This window comes from Nothoprocta perdicaria, unplaced genomic scaffold (assembly GCF_003342845.1).
Source record: "Nothoprocta perdicaria isolate Ctin4 unplaced genomic scaffold, notPer1 scaffold_42, whole genome shotgun sequence".
In the NCBI taxonomy this organism is placed as follows: Eukaryota; Metazoa; Chordata; class Aves; order Tinamiformes; family Tinamidae; genus Nothoprocta; species Nothoprocta perdicaria.
Genome location: NW_020455666.1, coordinates 1,346,312 through 1,369,158, shown reverse-complemented (window position 1 = coordinate 1,369,158; position 22,847 = coordinate 1,346,312). Strand labels below are relative to the sequence as shown.

At 35.3% G+C, this 22,847-nt stretch overlaps 2 protein-coding genes across 6 annotated transcripts in view; one reads left to right on the top strand and one right to left on the bottom strand.

The window, feature by feature from the left end:
- The window catches only part of CENPP (centromere protein P), a 101,545-nt gene that overhangs the window by 58,123 nt on the left and 20,575 nt on the right, over positions 1-22,847 (top strand). The gene's annotated exons all lie outside the window — the stretch shown is intronic.
- On the bottom strand, positions 6,662-22,747 carry ECM2 (extracellular matrix protein 2). 5 transcript variants are annotated; one of them, XM_026046008.1, is made up of 12 exons: positions 22,595-22,621; positions 21,799-21,878; positions 20,715-20,736; positions 18,235-18,536; positions 14,224-14,412; positions 13,224-13,799; positions 12,844-12,959; positions 12,027-12,162; positions 11,513-11,670; positions 10,636-10,775; positions 9,469-9,795; positions 6,662-8,613 (listed from the first exon to the last, which is right to left on the bottom strand). In XM_026046008.1, the coding sequence occupies exons 4-12, from the start codon at positions 18,509-18,511 to the stop codon at positions 8,406-8,408; spliced, it is 2,127 nt and encodes a 708-aa protein (XP_025901793.1). In that variant the 5' UTR covers positions 18,512-18,536; positions 20,715-20,736; positions 21,799-21,878; positions 22,595-22,621; the 3' UTR covers positions 6,662-8,405. The 5 variants fall into 5 exon arrangements, with proteins under 5 accessions (XP_025901793.1, XP_025901795.1, XP_025901796.1 ...); XM_026046010.1 differs by lacking the exon at positions 21,799-21,878 and having other exon boundaries at positions 22,595-22,622; XM_026046011.1 differs by lacking the exon at positions 20,715-20,736.

The following is a 22,847-nucleotide window of genomic DNA, read 5'->3' as shown; positions in this document are numbered from 1 at the left end:
ATTGAAACCCCTGCTTGCTGGTATGACAATTTAAGGAGCCTCCAGCTCACTCCTTTCCACCGTGCTGCTGATCTCCTTCATGTGCCTGTGAAAACGGTTAGTGCAGTGGAGTAGGAAACTGCCATGGCTGCAGAGTAACCTGTTCGACGAGTGGAGGCCTTGGTATAACTTCTGTGTGGGTTGATTCTTAGTCTTTCTTTTGATCCTGTTTAGAAGTTTGTGTAGTATAAGAGAATCTTTTTTGGAGTATGGACCCATAACTGTCTTACAGGCGTTGGAAACACTAGACATTGCTTCATAGCTTTGCAACCAGTAGCAAACTACTCAATCACTCAGATAATACTTTCTAAAGGAAAATTTTCTGTTTCAGAAAACAAAAAGGACGGGACACATTTCCTCATAGGTTTTCAAATATTTCAAATCAAAATAGATTCAAATWTCTATTTCCAAATAGCTTTTCCTTGTCCAAGTTAAATGACTTTAAACAATAAAACCCAATCATCTCCAAAATAAGGATATGCTGGTTTTGTCAGTTTTCTCTTTATATTAACAATCAGTATGTAAAGGACAGTTTGCTTACACACAATGTTTTGCTAGATTCATATTGCTCTGGACTTTGAGAGGCGACATTTAAAGTGCTAGCTGTTTCAGATTTGAGTTGAGCATCTGAGTCTTTTTATTCTTGAAAGAAATAACATGCTAAAAGTATGTTAGTCTCCCTACAAAGAAAATTTAATTTTATTTGGTAATTTGAGTAGATACTAGTTTGCAGGTGGAAAAAGTACAAAATATTTCTAGGAAGGTTTCCAAGCTAAACTTGATTTTTCAAGTTTTGAAATAGTTTGTTACTGTGGGGTGGTTGAAATAGTCTTGTAGAAACATGTTGAGATTCTGTAGCTATAGTATTATTTGATCTTAAGGTATGCAGTTTTTTTARATATTTAAGAGTAGGTAACAAAGATATCTTTGGCCCTATTAATTCTGCAAATATGTGATACTCAAAAAGTTGAATCTGCTATGGACTCTAATAAAGCTGGCTACTTTGCAGCAGTAAAGACCTATGGCTCTCAATCTGGGAATGAGGGAGGTCAGTCTCCTTTGACTTCGGCTGCAATGAATAGTAGAGCAGAGTTTATTAGAAAACAGGAAAAAAAGTATGAGGGGAAAAAAAGCTATTAAGCTACACTACAAATCCATATAGCAACTACCAGAGAAATCAGTGTTGTCTGATAGGCACCCTAGTATGCTATTTTTAAAGGCATTTATTTGAAAATATAGCTTTTTCTTGATAATATGCTTGGTTCATGAAGAGTGTTATGTTACGTTTACGTTTCTTCTTTTTCATTAGATAGTGCAAGCTACTTTGACCACTCTGTGGAAATATATATGTAATTTGAAGGAACACATATATTGTAATTACATACAAACTTGCGGTATGGATGGAAATGAGAGTTTCATTGTTTAACTATTTGAAAACAGAAGCTATTATTTAGTTCCTAAACGCAGAGATTAAATAAAAGACAATTTCCAATTTTTTTCCACAACAGTACTGAATAACTTTGTCTTGGGTAGRTAAACTTAATTCCATGTGTTTGTGTTTGTGTATGCTTGTGTTAATAAGCAGACTAGACAACATTGGTAATTTGTCAGCAAATGATTTGTATCTCTATTATGCTATGTTTTCTGCCTTTGTTATAATTTAAATAACAGTTCTTTTATAAATAGCATAAAAAGTATGTATCTCCTTCCTATAAAACTATGGACTGTGCTTTACTCAGAACACTTGTAATCAATTTTATTAAAGCAGAGATTAATTGTTTCCTTCATTGCTGACATTAGCAGGCWATGTATGGAGGAAAGATTTTTTTTAACTGTCAAGAAAGTTTTCAAAATAAATGCAGCATATAGGTAATAGGGATCTATTCAATCATATACRTCATCAAGAAGGAAATGGAGAGGTTTTTGCTTTTTCCAATAAAAAAAATAGGTCACCTTGAATGAACCGAGTTGGTGATAGATTCAAAACAAACAAAAGGAAATGCCTTTTCCTGCAGCATGTTGTTTAGCTGTGGAAATGTGTTAGATTGTACATTTGCATGTTTTGTATAGATTCAGAAAGTAATTGATCTAATTGAAAGAGGAAATGTCATGCTTCCTGAGTGCTCTGTTGTGAGAGCCAAAGTATGCTGAACTTGGAAAACATTTGTTCTCTCTGGGAGAGTGGGAGTAAATCAAGACAATTCTGAATCATTTTCCATTAAAGTCAAGTATCCCTTTATTTTATTTTTTTAACAAAGACCAGTAATTTAAAAGTGGAACTTTTGTAATTATACATTGGAAATGAACTATGAAATGTTTAGATAGTCATCATCTTAACTGTAGTGTATGTAYTCTTAATGTAGTGGCATGGTTAACTTTAAGAATTGTAGAGAAACTACTGTGAGAAAAGTTAATACTTTTTCCTCATTTTAATCCTTTTAAACTACTATTACATAATTTGCTTAGAATTTTTTTTCTTGGTTGACAAATGTTGTATATCTGGTATTTCCACAGCTGTGTTCAGCATTACTCCTTTGAGAAAATCAGTTGTCTTGTGGAAAAAAATAACTCAGCTTTTATATATTTTCCCCTATGAATTACTATCATGAAGAGTTCCCATAGAGAAACATGGATCTACTTTAGCAATAGCACATGTAAACCTACAGTTGTTGTGCACTCACAATGCTACATACACACTTGGAATGAAAATTCCTTTTTCTGACTTCAGCAGAACTGCTTAAAAGAAGAAAATGAAGTTTTGTAAGTACACTATTATCTAGTCTTGATAACTTAGTGCATGTTAATACAAATAAACTGAATCAGAAGCTATGAATTAGCTAAATATTTACATTGAACAACTGYCTGGAGCTCTATATCCTGCACCAAGAATTAAACACAAATGAAATAAAAATTCCACCAGACCACAGTAATCCTGTAATCAGTGGCTACGGGAAATGCCCTACATAACAACAGATGACTAAAGACAAAATTTAGAGTAAAGTAAAAGCTTTTTAATGTGAACCTTTTAAATAACGTGATTGTGAAAGTTTGAATTTACTTTGATTCATAAATCCATGAAAAAGGTCAATTTATTGATGTCTCAAAAAGTATGGAAGAGTATTGCTCTGGAGAGTTCATTCAGCTCGTGAGTATTTAATCACTTCTTATAGGAGTTACGGTTGGCAGAGTCATAGTTTAGGGTTTGATTCTTGTCTTTTATCATTAATAAGAGAAAAGAASGGCTTCTTAATGCCCCAGCACTGAGTCCAGTATATACTGTAGTAGGAACTAACTACCTTGATCATAATATCCAGCATATGTTGGTGTATTTTTGATCTCCAGTAGTCAAGAAATAGCTACTGCAATCTGAAACCTCACTGGGATGACAGGATAGCAACATGAAAATAAATAAAAAATGACTTCTTGTCACCATTCYAGCTGAGCTTAGCAGGTAGCTTTTTAGATTCCCAGCTATGGTTATTGATGAAAGAGAGATCTGTGGAAATGAGAGTCAAACTTTACTTCTAGGTTCAGGCAATGACTGGAATACAGTAATTCATGTGTGCCCCGAGGGCCTGTGTTTCCCAGAGGACCATACAAGTGGGTATTTGTAATGACAAGAGGTAAAGCAGCGAGCAGTGGTCCAGCCCCCCTTCCATTGTCAAGCAAGATTCCTCAACCATCACTTGTATTTTGCAGGCTTCTGGCAAACTCAGGGGCAAGCTTGCCCAGTTCATTGGTGGGAATGTTCAGGGTACACTTGACTGCTGACAAGAGGCCCCTGTGATTCATGCAAATAAACTTTTTAGCAATGACAAGGCTGTGGATTGGGAAAATGTGTAAACTGTGTTCAAAGGCTAATAATGGCCATGTGCACAACTGGGCGCAGCAGCAAGCAAACCAGGCTATCTGTAAAGTACATAAGAGTGTAAGAGCAGCTGCACTGGATCAGATCAGAGTTSGTCTATTCCAGTCTCTCTCACAAGGACCAAAAATAGTTCCCCAGAAAAGGGTATTGCAGTTCATGATGCTGTTTTGTTTTTGGTTTCCTTAAAACAGATTGAACTGTGATTTTAAAATGGCTGCATTTCATTTCTTCCTCAGATTGACTTTGAGGCAATTTGCTTTTCTTCTGCTGTTTCTTATCAAAACATTATGCTTTTATTTGAAGTTTTAAGTTAAAAATACAGTTACTGCTTGGAAAAGCTGATACTATAATGCTAACATGTCTGTTGGTCTAGTGTTGCTTTACTCTCTGCTGTAGTTTCAGCATCAGAAATAGATGATACATTGTCATAAATTCTTACAGCTTGACCAGAAATGTTTTATGTAGCRTACTCACCTATATACGTTCTTTTAGATGTGTTTAATGGTATCTGAGTGTTTCCTCCAAGGTAATAGGGTGATATAATAACTGTTAAAACTTGTTCATCTTATATCCTACATATGGGAGATGTTTTGAAATGTTCTGATATTTTATCTTTATTTCTTGAGCTAGAAAAGAGAAAGGAGAAAACAGTGCTAAGTCTTTATATGTTTATCCTTTTGATGTTTTGATGTGGAAAAAATTGTCTTCAAGCAAGGATCTGTAAATGCATAGTAACCCTTGGATATTAGCAACATGAATGCATGTATTTCATTGATTCTCAGCATAGTGTTCATAATAATATTGTAAAATAACTGTKTGCCTGCATTAGTATAAAAATTGTGGAAAATATTAGTTTATTAGAAAATTAATAAGCTAAATGCATTTTGATCAAATGATTATTCCAGATTTCTTTATGTGGGGAGAAGAAGATCTGTTTAATACATCTTAGAGTTTTGTAATTGACGTCTTCCCTACTTTTAGATGGAAAATGTGTTCCAACATTTTTCCACAATATTTGGGCTTTGCAACTATACAGAAGTTGTTGACATCATTAAACCAGATCTCTTATTCCACATCTGCTGTTTTTTCCCCATTTAAAATGGTCTGCAGTGTGCCAAGAGAAATAAAATCAAAGCCTTTTCCCTTGAAATAGTTTTTTGCAGTTAATGGTARCTAGTTGTAATAGAAGGGTAATATTGCTAAATAAGGAATAACACCAGGGATGTCTTTTGTTCATCAGAAAACACTAACGTATGTCTTTCAAATGAGACAACCTTATGATTAATTAGCCTTTTTGGATAGGTGCTTGTAACTAAGAATACTGTTGTGCAGGTTTTGCTCCAGATAAGGCCAGGGGAGCRTGTTCAATTGTTCTGTTCTGACTGGAACCTTAAATGTTTCCAACATAGCTACTCTAGAAGTAGGTCTCTTTAAAGCTCTGCACTCTCTCCAAAGTAGACTTTTTTTCCTGAGGGTAAAATGTTCTACCAGAAGGTCATGGTATGGTTCTGAATCCCTTAGAGCAGTGATTTGAACTGAATTTATATTTTTCAAAACAGGATAAATAATTTGAGCAATGAGTGGCTATATAAACTTATTTTTTAAAAAGTGTTAATACTGCAAATTTGTTGTTGCTTTCTGCATTTTGAATAGAGCTGACCTGCAGTTGATCCTATTTCAGACTGTCAAYCTGAAAAGGATACAAGAGATATAGGCAGCTACCGGCAGTGTTAGGTGTCTACATCTCCAAATAAGTAGCGATTTTCATGAATTACCTTAAGAAGTTTCTGATTTCCAGAACACCAGCACTTGTGTGAAGCTCTTACAAGTTTACATTCTGCAGGTTTTATGGGGAAAGTCGTCATGTTTATAGTGTAAAATGGTTTTAGTAATATTTTCTCATATTACTAGTACTTTACTAGTTATAATCTTGTCTGAAAATTTTAGACATGAGAACATGAGCACAGTACTTCATGTTTCCYGTGAGAGTTTCAACAAATTGACATTTGTGTATGACTGTACAACAGAAGGGACCAATTGTTTGTTTTGTTGCCATGATATAGCAGTTTTAAATAGTTGTCACTTAGACATATTAGAAGTTCATTGTTAAAAGATATGTTAARAGTATATTGATATCTCTCCATAAAAGAGCCATGAATTTGTTGTAGAGTTTAAAAGAAGAGATAGTGAAATTTACTTTGTTGTTTTCGATTATTTTAAGGCCCATAGTCACAAAAATGTTTTTTTTTTTTTCCAGACAAAACTGAGTGACTTAAAGTTTTGACATGAGGGGGTATCTTCCCATATCCATGTCCAGAGGAGATTTGTCATAGCTCCTGTAAGATMAAACTTGGAAAAAAAATCTGTTTGAATGAAAAGAATTGGACATGGGAGTATCTCCTTGTTTGTTTTCAGAGAGTTCTGTCTGAAAGAAGAGCTGACAATGGCACTGTAATTTCTTTTTTCTTCTGCAGTAGTTTACAAGAAGGCATATTATTCTGTTTAATGAACTGATAGCCACCTAACATTTTTCATGTTCTTATAATTCGTAGTTTTCATCATACCTTCATCTTTGGAATTACTAATAGTAACAGCTGATTAATGATAATTCCACATAGATAGTGTTTTGCTTAAATTTATTTTAAGAATACATAAAATGGAGCAATACAGAAGCATGTTTGACTGGAAGTCCTCCTTTGGGACACTGTGTATTCAAAACATTGCTACATTTTTGAAAGCACTGCTCAACAGTGCTGCAGAAATAAGTCAGGTGTTTAGTAATAATCTAAATGCATCTTTTAATAACTTAGCTTTTCTYACTCTGTCAAAAAAAGTATTAAAAAGTAGCCAAAATCAAAGACAAAGGATTCAAATGTCAGGAATGCACAGACAGTGAAATCAAGCTATCCAAAACAGAATATTACATGTATAAACTCAGCCTGCTGAGTTTTGCTCAACCTGCTGAATTTATAAATTCTTTGCTAAGCTTACAAAATCATTACGGTCTGGTTTATGGCCATGTGTTAATCAAACGAAATATCCAAAGAAATCTTTTTACAGAACACCATGTATCTTAAGGTTTTTTTCTTACAAAAAGTACATTATATTTTGACTGAYTCCAAATAATGTACTACTGTACCTTGCAAGAAATAGTCTATTTGAGTAAGAGAGAACTTTGAAATGTAGCAATGGAATTTTGATTATTTAGCTTCAGCAAAAACAGAATTCGGCAGTCGCATCTATATATGYGGTCTACTATACTAAAAATTTTGGTTCTTGTTGGTTACATGTTGTCTGAATGGTATGTTTATGCTGATTATATGACATCATTATTGGCAGTACATGAGATGTGTGGAAAATGTATCATGAAACCTTCAATTCTAGAGTGAGGGCAAAAAAAATTATGGTGCAGGAGTTGACAGGCATTCTTAGAGGCTTTTATGGCATGCAGTTGATTACAGCACATAGAACATCAGTCCCTCTATTGAACCATTTTTGCCTTTGTTCCATCTATTCAGAAGAAATGATTAGGCAGTATCTATAGTACTGGAGAAAACACTAAATTTTTTTATATATCACAGCATAGCTCAGGGAAATGTGGAAAGTAATTTCCTGAAAAATTGCTAGCYAGTCATCTGTAATTGTCTCCTACCACCACAATACCCTTTTGAGAAAGTACCGCCTAGGAGCACTTAAGATATTGAAGTATGTTTTAGGGAATCAGAGATCGATTTGAACCATCRAAGTCAAATGTATGACTGATATTCAATATAGCCTCTACAGTGGTGAATTTATGGCTATTTAGAAACTTTCTCACTGACCACTAGCAACTGTAAGTGGGAATTAAAACAGGCAATGTGATTCAGTTGCTCTCTTCTACAGTACAAAAACATATTGTACAAGAGAATGAGGTCTGCCACTCTGTGTCAACGCTATTTCAAATATAATTTGGTGGTTTTTAGAGAGCTGACTGAAAAATTCTGGTGTTTYGTCACCAGGATCAGAAGAGCTAGAGGAATTAATTTCTGTCTGGAAGCATTTTTAACTGGATTTTCCTTGAAATTTTAATTGGAAGAGAATTTATCACTGCAGGGTTTTTGGTAGGAAGGTCTACAATACTGTCCATTTGTTAAGACACTTGATTGTTGTCATATCATAAGAGTGAATACAGTTTTAAGTCTTTTTTTATGTGCCATTTTGAAGTGTTCTAAGTTTAGAAGACCAAAGCAGACAGGAGCAAGTGTTCACTTAAATTCTTTCTGAAGCCTGAACTTACGGAAATTTAACTGGCAGCACGGCTTGATGCATTGAGATRGTCTTGAGCCTATATTTTTCTTTAATGCTTATATAATGAAACTATTGGAAATAGTCCTGCCTTTGTTAAATAATTTGCTCTCTTATTTATAGTAATAAGAAGGGTTTAAATTAGAAATGAGCTGTTAGTAACAGGGAATATTTTTTTTTAAGTGATAGGGCTTGCAATGCAAAATTTGGATGTTTATTTGCTCTTCTGTGGTTTGAGAACAACACTGCAGTAAGATCTTATGCATGAAAATGCATGTGGTGATAGCTGCCTTGTCTTGATATAGTTGTTCTCAAGGTGAAGGTGTTCCAAACGTGAGTCTCGATCTTCCTCCTCTTCACTGTTGTCATCGTCATCATCATCCATGGCATGAGTCCTGCAGATCCGTTCTGGAGGGATTGTCCTGTGGTATAGTAGGAGGAATTTTAATTACTAAGGATAACTCACAACTTCACAGTTAATTTCCCAGATACTTTCTATTAAGAGAAAAGCAATTTTTTTCTAAGTAATATGTTTTGAAGATACATATATTACTCTTTTTTTAATGTCTCTCCTTGCATTGTTTTATCATATATTTAGTTTTTCTGAGGAAAATACTGGCCAATGTTGAATGAAATTTCTTCTATATAGCATACATAATCAGWTCAATTGCTTCTTTGTTCTGTAGACTGTACAAATCAGAGAAAGAGGGTGCCTAACTTAGCAGGTCTGGCATGATTTGATCACCTTGTGTCTCTGCTGYTTTGTAATGGTGATGAAAAACATGATATTTAAAATGTTGTCTCAAGTGATTCTTGTTTGACTAAATAATCTGGAAAGGCTTTTTCAGTGGCTATGAACAGCTGAAGTCTAATAAGTCTATTGTAACCAATACATAATAAGTGTCTAATAAGTACAATAATAAGTGTCTAATAAGTACAATAAGTCTATTGTAACCAATTTGGTCTTTAATATAAGAGCAGGAAAATCTGGTGCTTTGCTGTAACTATCAAATTTAGCTGCCAATGGATATATGGCCCAAGCTGTATTACAGAGTCATTTTCTGGAGAGAACTGTTGCTCAGGACCTTTGTGTGCATTTTCAAGACGGCTGAGAGAGGTGAAAGCACAGTTTGCTTTTCTCTGGTTATGTAACTCTCAGAAAAGAGCAGTAGAAAACTCAGAATTAGTTCCTCTGCTTAAAAGACAGCAGTTTTTAAAGCATATCTTTTGTTATATTAATTTTACTGCCCTCATTTTAACAAAGAGCTTATAATTACCTTATTTTGTTGTTGTTCAGTCTTAGAAAATGTAATTTTTTCATTTCCGCAATTCCAAATGGCACAGACTTTAATTCGTTATGATCCAAAAACAACTCTCTCAGAGAGCGATATGCTCCAAAAAATGATATGGGATCTACTCCATCATCAGTAAGTTTGTTAAAAGACAGGTAGAGATATTCCAGCCCTGGCTTCATATGACCAAAGACGTATCCTGGAATTCTTTCAATCTGATTTCCTATGAGTACCAGGTGTAGTAAAGATTTAGGCAGATATGAGGGAACGTGATATAACTTATTATAAGAGAGATCGATTGACTCCAAGTTCCTGTGGTAATGGAGAAAAATAAATGGAATGAGAACAATGTAATGTACTGCACTATTAATGTTACGTTTGTACAAAATAGCACTGAAGGTGATTACAAGGAATGTAGTTTTCCAGGGAAAATTTTTTCTGTTTATGGAAGAGAGCACAAGATCTCCAAATTGGGAAATGGAGGGGGACTGCAACTGCTCTGCCGCCTGCCAGCCTATGGCAAGGTACCCGGGCGAGTTTAGCAAATGACCTATGTACTGCGTATGCTTTAAGTATTGAAATTTTAGAGAATTGGTTTTGTATACAAGAGTGATTTGGGATTGTTCTCTTAGCTTAGACTTACTTATAGCCTCGGTTCAGCAATTTCTGCTGTTTCTGCAGTATGGCACACCTCTAAATTTCAGACTGTTGAAGACTGCGTTTAGCTARTTGGCTTATGCAACCCAGGAAACCTTTTGTACATATTGTGTTGCATGCAACAATCACAGTGTAAACTGTCTGTCAAACTACTTAATCTAGCCTGTGTCATCAGCACTGTTTCTAAAGCTTCAAACAAACAAATTGGCAGAGGAGACAAGTGGCGAAAGCGTGTTGGGYAGCTCTGTTACAGATGAGCGTTTCTGTGGTCAGCGTAGGTTGGGTTTACGAGAGGAAGAATTGAAAGCCTATAGCCTTTTTCTCCTTTCATTTCTATTGCCTGTRCCAGTGTTTCCACTTGGGCTGCACAGTCTTCCTGTCAGATCATTAACTTATGCAATTAAATTGTCTTATTTTTAGTAGTTTTTTGCTTTCATTAACTTCCTTATCAATAATATAGAGAAAAAAATCATGTTTTTAATAATTGATACTTACTCTTGGTTTATCCAAGCCAAAGGTGCTATTCTATTTTCTTCTAATTTGTTATGCTTTAGCACAATGACATTTATGTTTCTTGTATGGTTAAAACAAATTTCTGATACTTCTTCTATTTGATTATTTTCAAGGTATAACTCCTACAAGGGCAAAGAAACTTTGTGAAAGCAAATACGTTGTTATTCCTATTGCAAAATAAGGATGCAGTTATTAACTGTCATTCATATTACATGACAAAGTTGTTAAATTTATACATAAAGAAGTTAGAGGCTGAATCAGAGTCAATTTGTAGCTCTAATATGACTTTCAGAATCACCATTTTTCAATGGAAGTGAGATGTGAAGTAAAATAAAAGTGGCTGAAAATAGGTATCTTAGATAAATCAGCAGTCAGAGGGGGAAAATAAACAACCCTTAATAGTAATACAATAAATTAWTTTTTTGTTTGCTATAAGAATAGATAATAGTGGTGTGCATCTTCAAAAACTCCTCTTCCTGTTCGCAAAGCAGGGTTAATTATAATTACATTATTCCTGGGAGAAGTTTCTTTAACATATTCCTAAAAAAAACAATTATTTTAACCAGTCAACATAGGAAGTAATTTCTACTTCTATTTGCAATTTTAAAAAACTTTTTACATATTTGAAATTGTTGCCAGTATTTCCTTTAATTCCTTCTGTTCCACACTAGAAAAATCTTAGTTCCTTTAGTCTTTCCGCATGAGTCATTTTTTCTAGAGCTCTGAATATACTTGATGCTGAGCTGTAAAGTTTCTAGCAGTAATAATTTAGTAGTAATAAATAGTTTWAAAARAAATGTCTGAAATATAGCTTGTTCCTTTTTTTCCTTTTCTTTGCCTTTTTATTTTCTTTTTTTACCTGAATAGAAGTGGGAAGGCCTTGTGGGATAATTCTAAATTTATTTCTCCCCAGTCGTAAATAAGAGAGACTTTTTAAAGGAAAGAAGGCCCAAGGACTGACATTTGCTTCACTAAGTTTATTTCCTTCTAATTCCAAGGTGACTAAGTTCTTTAAATCTGAGGAGAAAAAGTTGGAAGATCAATTGATTAATGCTGTCTTATCTTACTAAAACACATCRCATTTAAAATTTAACCATTTAACTTCACAAAATTCTGTTCACAGCAATTAAAATGTTTTTCTAAACAGATTTTAAATTATAGTGCAATAGCCATAGTGTTGCATTTATTAGTWTTTATTTATGCATTTATTAGTATTTATGCATTAGTATTTTATTTATGCCTTTGTTAGTATTTTATTTATTAGTATTTAGTGGAATTTGAGAGATTTACAGATAGTAGTTCTTTATACTCTACTGTTCAGAAGAGGAAAGAAGGCAGCTCCAAGACTTGTGGATAGTGCTGCCCTACCTTACCTTGTAAGGTGTCTTCATCAATGGCATGAAGGCGGTTGTCGTTTATTTTTATTTCTTCCAAAGTTGACGGTAATTCAGAGGGAATATGTACCAGCATGTTTCCATCCAAATACAAGCGTTTTAGCTTTTTTAGGATCTTAATAGGGTTAAAATACACAGTTAAAAGTATAGTGTGGTTTATTAAACATACTCATTTTGAGGATGTTGCATTTTTGGCAGCAGTGTAGTCGCTTTGTTTGTTTGAATAAGAAAATGCTTTTTGCCTATTGGTCTGTTTTTGTTTTCCTTAYGCTAGCTGTTAACAAAGGTGCCAGTCATGCTAGTGTGTATTTGATGTAATGTTTCTTCTAAAGAACATGGCTGAACACATCGACTTTTCAATTTGGCTGTCCTGCAGCAATTCTAATTATAAGCATCTATATTTCTTCTCCTAACTTGGACTGATGTATGTGTCACCTGTGACTATAGATGATAAATTCTGGATGATAAAAGCATAAGCTTTCCAGAATTAATGTAGTGACCAAAAAAAAAAAAAAAACGCAGACATGAATATATAGGATGTTATTCATAGAATATGAAACTCTTCTAACGTTTCTAAACTGCAACTGATTACATATCAACACAAAATTGTTTTTCACATGTAGTTATTTGGCAGTTAATACTTAGCAAATGTTATTCAAGTTCTTCTAGGGGTTACTCATAGCAGATGCAAACAGTTTTAGATCCAATGACTGAAAATCTGTTTCTCAGCTGTGAACAAATTCTTAACTTCAAACGAGAAATAATCATAGAATAGTAGGAAAAAAAAACTTCTTACTTTGAATGCTTGTGGACTTATGCCAGAAGAGGTAAGATTATTCTTACTCAGGTCAATCCATTCCAGATTAGGTATGCCATTGAATGCTTCATCTGGGATGGTAGTGATACTATTTCCTAGGGCAGAGTTCAGGACAAGGTTTGATTTATAACTTACAGTATGTATCTGAGGTGTGTAGTATTGTACATGAAAAACATGAGGATAGTTGTATTATAAATAGTAACTGAGTACAGTCGTATTTGTTGTCTTTCAGACTTAGCTGTAAAATTCATTCTAACATATTTCTATGATAAAAAAAACTACGCTCTGTTAATGTTAAGTTTGATTTGATTTCAGAAGGGGTAGTATTAATTGATGAACATAAAATAATGTTTACTTACCGGTGAGGTCCAGGCTTGTTAGATCTGGATCTGAAATTGGTGGTATTTGTGTAAGTTTGGCATTAATACAGCTTATTGCAGTGTCCAAGGTGGAACATGCGGACGGCAAAGGTGTTTCTATGGGAGGAAGAGGAATTGGGAAATGAGGTGGCACTCTGAAAGTGTTACTTCTTAACACATGTACACTGTTGTCATCTTCATTGCTTTCATGATGCCTTTCATGTTCCATAACTTTCTCTCTTATTCTTTCTTTATCCATTTTATTTATTTCTTCTTTTTGTAGCTCTTCATATGATGACCTTCTTTCTTCATGATTTCCCCYGATAAGCGTCTCCTTATTGTGATAAGGTTTTTGTCGATTTTTTTTGCCTTTCCGTTTTCTTTTCTTTTCATCCATTTTAAGAATCTCTTTCTCTTCAGTCTCTACCTCCTCTGCTCTAATCACTACATCCTTTCCACCTTTGGTGTGGGCTGATGTCCGTATAACAACTTCACCGAGGTCCTTTGGTTCAGAAGAATCACCAGACTGCTCAGGTAGGTCATCCATTGAAATAATACTTGAATCCAAAGAAGAAGCTGACCAGGATAATGAGAACAAGGAAAACTTTCTGATAAGAGGGTATGAATCTCAACTTTGTTTCAGTAAACATTATTCATATATAGAGTAAAATTCTGTAACTATAGAAGACTGTTCCCCTTAGGATATGATTTGAGAGACCAAAAGCCTGGTCTTAGTAGAAAAGCTCAGGAGAAAATTCRGACTTTGAAAGACTGACAAATGACTGAGCCAAAGAGGAAAAAGAAAGGCAAAAACTGAAGGTACCTCTAGTTGACATTTTAAAGAACAAGTACATCTGACTGCTCTTATGTCCTAATTCAGGACTTGTATTCCCTATACAAGGGTAGTGTCTACCTTGTAATCCTTAATATTACTTAACTGCAGCTTTTACATAAGGTTCTATGTGAGGCAGAATAGTAAAAATATTACACCCTACTGTACCAGTATCAGAGCAAACTGGGCAGCATTCTCCTTCAGGTATAATGGTGGTGCGGCATTGCAGAGGATGGCACATGGTTTTATCACACAGCACTTGTCCTTTGGAACAGAGGCAAGTGATGCAGGGCTTAGGGGACCACACAGCTTTATCGTACATGATCATGCCATTGGCTATGCAGTGCCCCTGCTTTCCTGAGAAAAAGAAATTACAAATTAGACTGACATAGCTTAAACCAAAATAAAACCATAGTGTTTATTAAACCTTTGAGAAGGTTTAATAGAAGAACCACAACTGGTATGTTTTTATTTTGAAAACATAACCTGCTCTAAGTTTAATTCTCAGCCTTTCAGCTGTGAAGTTGATCAAAGGAAAAGTGCTGGATTAATGTATATGTAACTGTTACCCTATTACAGTGTTGTAATGAAAACTGAGTGCAAGTTCAGTGAAGGTCCATCTGTCTCAGGCAATTGTCAAAATAGTTACTTTGTAGGAGTACCTGGAGGAGAGGTACTTTGTACCTCTCACAAGCAAACTGCTGAGGACCCTGCTTTATCTCATGAAAAAAAAAAAAAAACTCTTAAATTTTTCAAATTCTGAAGTTTTCTTAACAGGGAAAATTAAATTTAGAAAGTGATTTTCTGAGAGTCTCCTGCAGGGCAGCTCCTCTGTTCCTCTCTATGCTTAGATATGGCAAGCAGATATCAGAGCTCAACAAAAGCTGAATATCAATTCAGAAGCAAAATTCTTCTTTCAAATTAGGCTAAAATGAATCATACGGAACTAAAGGATCATTTTTATGCCCTTTCCCTTCTGATTTTTGTCTGTGGTAAAKTGACGCCTTTCCTGATATCTTGCACACTAAATCGGGAAGTTTTGCTAAGGCTTTGTGGAAGTGGGATCTTTCAATACTCAGAGAACCCATCTTTTAAGTTACTTTTTACTTTCTTCTGAATAAGTAGAGATTTTCTTCTTTTCCTAGGAGTTGTTTGGGTTTCTTCTCCGTCAATATAATGATTGAATAATGCTATGGAAAATATTTTATCTCAATTGAATTCACAAAGAAGCCTTCATTTGAGACAGAGGAATTGTCTTTGGACAATTATTTTTAAATAGAAGAATATACATATCTAGGATATCCTCTAAATATCCTGACAAGACTACTGTAAAAGAATTGCCATGAACAGCAGTTTGTCTGTGAAAATAATATTTTAATTCAATCCTGTTTTGCAAAATCCCTCATAGAAACCCTACTTTCAGCTTCATCCTAAGGCTGCTCATTTGCCTATCCACTTAAAAACCTTTTGACATGAGCTTGTTTCCTAGAATAGAATTAGAATCATCCTGTCTGCATGCTCTATATTACTTAAATTTTAAAAGTTGCTCTTTAAATTTACCATTAAGATGGCAAGATAAGTTTTTTTTGAATAGTTGCATTTTGTTATTTTTTTCAAAGGCAAGTTAGTCCACGATATGTATAATTTCAGCAGAATAAGATTGTGCTCTAAGCCACTTGAGTTGTTAGCAATAGCGGGAGATGAGCTGTTTGGCTATGAGAGCCTTTTTGCTCTATCCGGGTATCTTTAATCCAGCTGTTTCCTGGACACTCATTAAGATCCTGGCTTTGATTTTTTTATGTACTTGCCAAGCAGTTGCTGTATATGTTTTCAAATAATCTCCAAAGGGGAAAAAGCTACATTTTCTCATGTTTAACAATAAAACGTCAAGAGGAGGGATATATTTAGCTTAAAATGGAAATGTGTCTGTGCTTTCCTCAAATTCTTTACTTTGAGTCAGCTACTGGACTAGATCTAAGTGGTTGCAAATCATGGATAAGAAGGATAAAGATTTGGGTTATCAGGACTTGGCCTCTCTAAACTTCTGTAGCAAACTGTGCTGCTTGCTCTGTACATGAGAGTTACTTAAGAGACAGGGCATGGCTATTTGTGTGTGCGCAAGGAGAGAGATTAATAATAGTGGTCAATTATTTAATAGGTTCTGTTTTTCCAAATCTGACATGAACTTACAAAAATTTTGAACTTTAAGAGCTAGACTGAAAAATACCTTGTGGTCGAAGTCTTTGGCAGATGAGCATAGGACTTTTAACCTTTGGAAATATGGTGTAAATCTAGCATTAGGTTCCAAATAAAATGAGTTCAGTGGTTTTAGCTCAACTTTTGGATGCAAGTCCAGATAGAAAGAAACAAAGTGGGAGGGAGGGAACCATGCATTATTTCAGCATGACTGATGGTGTCTGACGGAGAGACTGGAATATGTTACATAAAGTCTATGCTATTTATGTGGTATTTTCCTCTGTTTAATATAGAAATTACTTTTAAATGAAAAGCTTAACATCAGCAATAATATGAGAGAATATTGTATTTCATGCTAGAAGTGCAATAGTCCAGAGTTTCTTTTACCCATTTAGAGTRGTAACTAAAAAAATACTTGATTTGAATCGGTTCATGCTTTCTCAAAATAAGAACATTAAACAAATAATAATTCTTAAGAAAATGTGACTAACTGATGTTCTGCTAGTTGAGACCTATTCATCCAGGGAACTATATCTATATCGTGGCACAATAAACCCAAGCTATTGCTTACGAAAACAAACCAAACTATTGCTTAATTGTTATAACATGTAGAAAACGAGTAGTACTTTTTAATTTTGTTCATAATTTTCATAAAATTGCATATGTTATTTTTTAGTGTGTAATCTTTGCAGTACTGGAATGAAAGCTTCCRTAATGTAATATCTATTATCTACGGAATGGACACAACCTTGTATTGGTCTTTCACAAAATCCCGGTGTCTCTTTGATTTTTGAACTTTTTTGCATGAAAAGAAYTGAAGTGTTACAATATCTCAATGTTTTTTCAAGTGGGTACCAACTGTGTTTTTGATGGTCCAAAATACTGAGAATAATTTTYAGAATTTCTTGTGTTAAGGATGAATGCTGGGTTTATATATCCTTGTGAGTCTCAAAACTATTTGTGACTCCTCATTTCCCACTTGCAAAGCAAAATCAAAACCATAAGGGTCRTAGGGCAGGAGCGCTCTCTTGCCTTATAGCTCTCAGAACCAAAGAGACACTTAACAACAATCACTGTTAGTCCTTTTCTAGTCTAGCCTTCTTCGAGAAAAGTGTAGAGAGACTGTAGAGAGTCCTGTTATGGTTATGTCAGGTTTCAGTAAAGATCAATATGGAATAATGCATTTTCTATTTGTTTCCTAAGACACCAAATCCTCTCCCTCTGTTTTTCCTTTAATAAGTAAAAAATAAATAAATAAAAATTAACAAGAGTGCAGTGGTGCMAAAATCTCTAGATCTCTGCATAGTCAAGTTTTATGTAAATTATACTATTTGGCCTCCTTAAACAATAGAGCAATCTTGTGGTAAATGTGTGAATGTGCAAACAACAACAAAAATTTTCTTATGTTAGCTTAGTTTTTCTATTGCCAGCATGTCTTAAGGAAGGTTTCATATTCTAGCTACTATCGTGTGATTTTTTTTTAGTAAATCAAAAGAATTATTCCACAAATATTGCATATAGTTTCTAGTTTCTGTTGCTTTTAAAAGATAYGTTGAATATTACTGATTTATTGATGTTATGTTGGTTGTTAGGAGGTTGGAGGTGCGATGAAATGCTACTAATTTACTTAGGAGAAAATACTGAGAAAYAACTCTTAGAATTGGCCTTCAAACTGCCTGGGCATTTGAAACTATGAAAATACTACCCCAGCAAATTTCTATTAGTTATAATAAAATGAGAATTGGAAAAATTGTGGAATATAATTACGTGGCAAGATGCAATTCTCTATAGTTTTTAAATATGGACTTTAAAAATGTTTCATATGCTAAACAAAATTATCATAAATCGCAGCAAAATTTAGCAGAGTAAAAACATAATGGAGTTTTATTCCAGTATCTGTTGCAAGTAGGGCTGAAATTAATCTTTTTGCCATTTTATAAATTGCATAAGGAGTTACTAGCAGGCTAAGGGGTTTATTCTTACCTGGTAAGACATTGTAACTAGATTCTTGTCCACCCAAACCTACGAGAGAGTCGAATACTCCCATAACTCCGTCGTCGATGTTAATGAGAGGAATGCTGGGCACGACAGGGCTTGGAGCGGGAAGCCTCATTCTCAGCTGCTTGGGAGACCTGTGTCTTGTGCCCCCGTAGTGCATCCTTCTCCTCTGCCTCCTAAGGGCTGCGCTGGCTCCATCTTGAAGAAAATGAATACACAGAGAGACGAGGAGGAAATAATAGAGGAAGGATGTAGCCTCCATCCTTTTGTGTCTCTCGGAAACTGTCCTGCAAGAGGTAGAGAGGAGGAAATAGATATGTAGAGAGCTTCTTGTGTCAAAGCAGTTACATACGGTACACTTGCTAAAGCAGATGGACCAATATCTTACTATATCCAYCTGGTTGGAAACGAGAACTTGCTTAAGACTAGTTCAAAACAGATCAGTTAAGCAAGTTTTGTTGTCTTTGCGGGGCGGTGGGGGGGAATACSCTGAGAGAGCTCACCAAGCAATTCCAGTTTCATGCATCTTTTCCCTGGTAGCCAAATGAAAATATGTCTCTGGATAGAAGGTTATTTTATTGACTGGCCACTGAATGAGTGAAATTGAATTTAGGAGTTTGTTTTTCAGTCCAAATTAGTTGTTCATTTAAAGAGGGACTAGCTGGGGCTGCCTTCAAACAGATAGGGTAGCTGTGCCACTAGGTAATTGCAGCYGAGTAGTCAGGGTTGCTTCTGGCAAGGGAGTTCCTGGGAGCTGCTTCCTTTTTCTGATCCCTAATGCATCTTCTAGGTTGCTGTGACTGCTGAAGGTGGAAACGCAAAGTCTCGGAAACCAGACAATTCCTTTCCAGATGTTCTGCCTCCAAACCTTTTGGTTTGTCATTTCTGTGCAAGACATTTTTCACTGGAGATGAAAAAGGATTTTGTTTTGCTCCCAGAGGAGCCATTCACACATGTTCACAGAATCTTTTTAGTGAACKTGAGTGAATTTAGTGAATAGGAGGCTTGATTGCAGCAGTGTTATTTCTGATGCACCACATGCATGTTGCTAGGGGAGGTGTCTAAGAGTACGAAATCTGTAACAGGTTGTGTTCTATGTTTGCTTGCTAAGAGATTCAAAATTACCGTATAATCTTGAGCTTCAGAGAGGAAGATTACCTCTCCTGTCGCCGATAGATGGCATTGGACACCAGGGCAGCAGGGGTGAGCACCCAGCACCTCCAGTCTGCTGTGCCAGGCACATGCCAGGCTGGGCATGTCCAAAGTCACTCATAAATGGTCGCAGTTGTTTCAGAAAGAAGCCAACAGACATTTGAATTGCTTTTGTTCTGCAGCCCATTTAACTGGGATTGTGGGGACTGTGAGGGTACTGGTATCCTTGTGATGTTGAGAAATGGCTCTCTCCAGTGAGAGCTTAATGCTTAGAGCTCTTCGTCTCTGTGCCCAAGTTTATGCTGAAAGCAAGTCCATGGCTTTTCTCTAAGGAAGTCTTGAGGGAGTTTAAGACTGCTTTTCTGTAATATTTATCAACCAGGCTTTATAATGTAGTCTTTCTCTTTGGAGCAAGTCTTCTATATTCCTTATGTTGTATAAATAGAGTATAGGATTGCTTGAGGTACTAGAACTACGTTATTGTCTGAACCAATTTTTGAAAATGTGTATATTACCTTGTTGCTTTCTTGTAGCAAAGATGTCACCTATTATATAACAAGTTGCCGAATTTTCCTCTGTCGTAATGTCTGATGTAATAGTAACAGGCTTGTGAAAATAATCTGTGACTGGGTATATGCATATTCCTTTCTATCCATTGGACAGCCATTATCCAAAATGCTATACAGACTATATACTGTCTTATTTACAGAAATTCAAGTTAGCTAACATAGCGGAGAGATGTGGGAGCCGCCTGTACTTTGATGTTTGTTCTTTTTCGGAAAGAAGGCTTGTTTCTTAGTACCTCATTTTGCAGGAAAAGTGACCTAATGTTTCTAACTTGTATATAGTAGCGACTGGCTATAAAATTTGTGAGGCAAACTCCTGCTTTGTGTGTTGTAATGAAATGTGCCAAGAGGCTGCCGGGAAGACAATGCATGAGAAAAGTCGTGACCACATGTACACCTTCTGATAAACTAGGGACAACCTAGCTATGGTTACATTTTTGCACACTTTGTAGTGCTGTGGCTGCAATATCTAAACTACTTCTAAATTGTATAGGAGTGAGTTTGTTTAGCATTTAATCATGTACTCCTGCCACAAGAGGCACATATATCATACAGAATCCAGGGAAAATACTTTTGCATTCTTCAGGCATGCTTCTTTAAAAGTCAAAATTAATATAGTATGAACTACGTTACATTTACTGTACAAACATGCCTCAGTATTTTGCCATTAACTTCAACAGAAAAATGTAGAACTCTCTCAAATCCAGTTATTGTAAAGTAGAACTTGTTTTCATAAAATATACTTACAAATCTAGGAAGAAAACACCATCTGCAAAAAAAAGAATGTGTYTGTAAGCCATATTCTATATGTGAGTGTATATTCTATACTTTCACATCAAGTATATTAAGACTTAAGTACTGAAAGCCTCCTGTTGCTGCTTTCCTCCAAAGGGTGCCCTTTGCATGCACAACCCTGCGATTCTTTTCCAAGTTTCKTTTCTTGGCTTGTTTACTCAGAGGCTCACCTTTTAAAACACCCAAAGCGTGAATGTTTTGCAGGAAAATGGCCTTAAGATATTAGGTCTTTTGTGCCCATGACTAGAATCCTCAGTTTAAGCCCTCAGGAAGTTTCTTTATTTAGTATAGTGCCAGACAACTTTTAAATCTTAGCAAATTAAAGTGATTTGACTTCAGAGGCTTATAATAAGTCATTGTCTGTCATAATAAACCTATTGGTAGCTAATATATTGAAAATACTGTGTTGCCAGATAATCTTAATATGACTGCATTGCTATGGCTTTTTTTACATATTTTGCATATCTAGAACATGCAAAATATAGCAGCATTCTTATAACCTTACTGTGAGCATGTAGTGTGTTCATTGCTTTGTAATTTTCATAATGTTCCACGTCTGTCATTCTGCTATTTGCTACTATAATGCAAAGTGTTGTTTTTTTAAAGTAGTGATCCTTTAACAAATACCTAGTATATCAGAATTTATTAAATAATCTATATTCAGTTTAAATGCAATTATTTCAAGATCTCAGGTCCTTTCTCATGATACATAGGGATTAAAATGATTTATCAATATTTTCACATACTCTTCTATAAATTGTTTGCATAGAAGTAAGTTACATTTAGCCATAACAATAAAATAATTGCACTTTCAGTTTAAGCATGAAGTGTGTGGCAGACATTCATATCAAACAAGAAGCAGATCAACTGGTACTGCATACTTTCTCTACAAAAGCATTTATGTTCAGTTTTGCTAAAAATAGCACGTATTACTTCGTACATATTTACAAAGTATCAAACGGTCACTGTTAACATGTAGTTTAAGCCATTCAACACCATGCTTTAAGCAGTAATTTAAAATCAAAATGTATTTTACCTTGTGATCTAACCTAACAGCAGATTCTGCTTGGTGTCATTTAGTCTCCAGTTGCAAATGAAACAAAAGCACACTGGTATCTTTAAAACAAAGAGAGGAACAGTAGGGGTTGTTGAAACATGCTAGATGATTCCTTAGTTAAGTCTGAAATAGCTTCTTTCCCTGGGGACAAAGCGCTGCTCTGTTCTGTGCGCTGGGAAGCGGCTAATGCTGTTTCTTGGAGAGCTAGAAAGGAGGAYGAGAAGCAGCACAGTGTGCTCGGTCCGTGGGCTGACAAGGCACAGCTGGAAATTCCCTGCCAGGGCTTACAGTTACATAAGAAGCAAGGAAATGGACCGTTTGCCAAAGAGCTCAAAACTATGTATTTTTTTCAGTTCTCCTTCACCTATTTAGAAGTCAGTTTCCACATAGCATGGTTTCCAGATAGATTTATTGTTTTGCATAGATAACATATGTTGAAAGTGTAATCTTAGCATATTTTTTTAATTAAAATTAGAACACTTTTCTTGAATTCATATTTTCTTAATGTCTGTCTATCCTATAATCCATAAGAAACAAACCTTCTTTACTGAGGTTTTAGTATGAGATTTTCTTTTCTTCTCCCTTTGCAGCAATGATCCTACTTGTAGCTAATGCATGGAAAATAAAATCACTGAGGCATTTGCCTTTCATTTTTTTGCAAGGGTAATTACATACTGAAACCCGATCCCGAAACGCAGCTTTCCAGAAGCAGCAGCGAATCCTGTAATCCGAGTAGGGAAACTGAGCATGGGGGGAGGAAGGGGAGTCACGGTACCTTGCCACAAGTCCTACGGGTGTCTTTTTCATTCATCCTCATCCATCCAGGAGTTTCTGTGGAGTCTCATAGTGTGATGAGGCAGCAAGTCTGCTGAGTTTCAGAAGTGACAAATTTACCTGGTAGTTGGAGTTGTCTGAGTTTTTGACGTTTAAATTTTCTTGTTGGCCTGCAGTAACTCTCCAAGGAATGTCTAGGCAGAYAGTTATGGGCTGTGTAACTGTGGAGTTGACCATAATTGTTAGTTTGAATG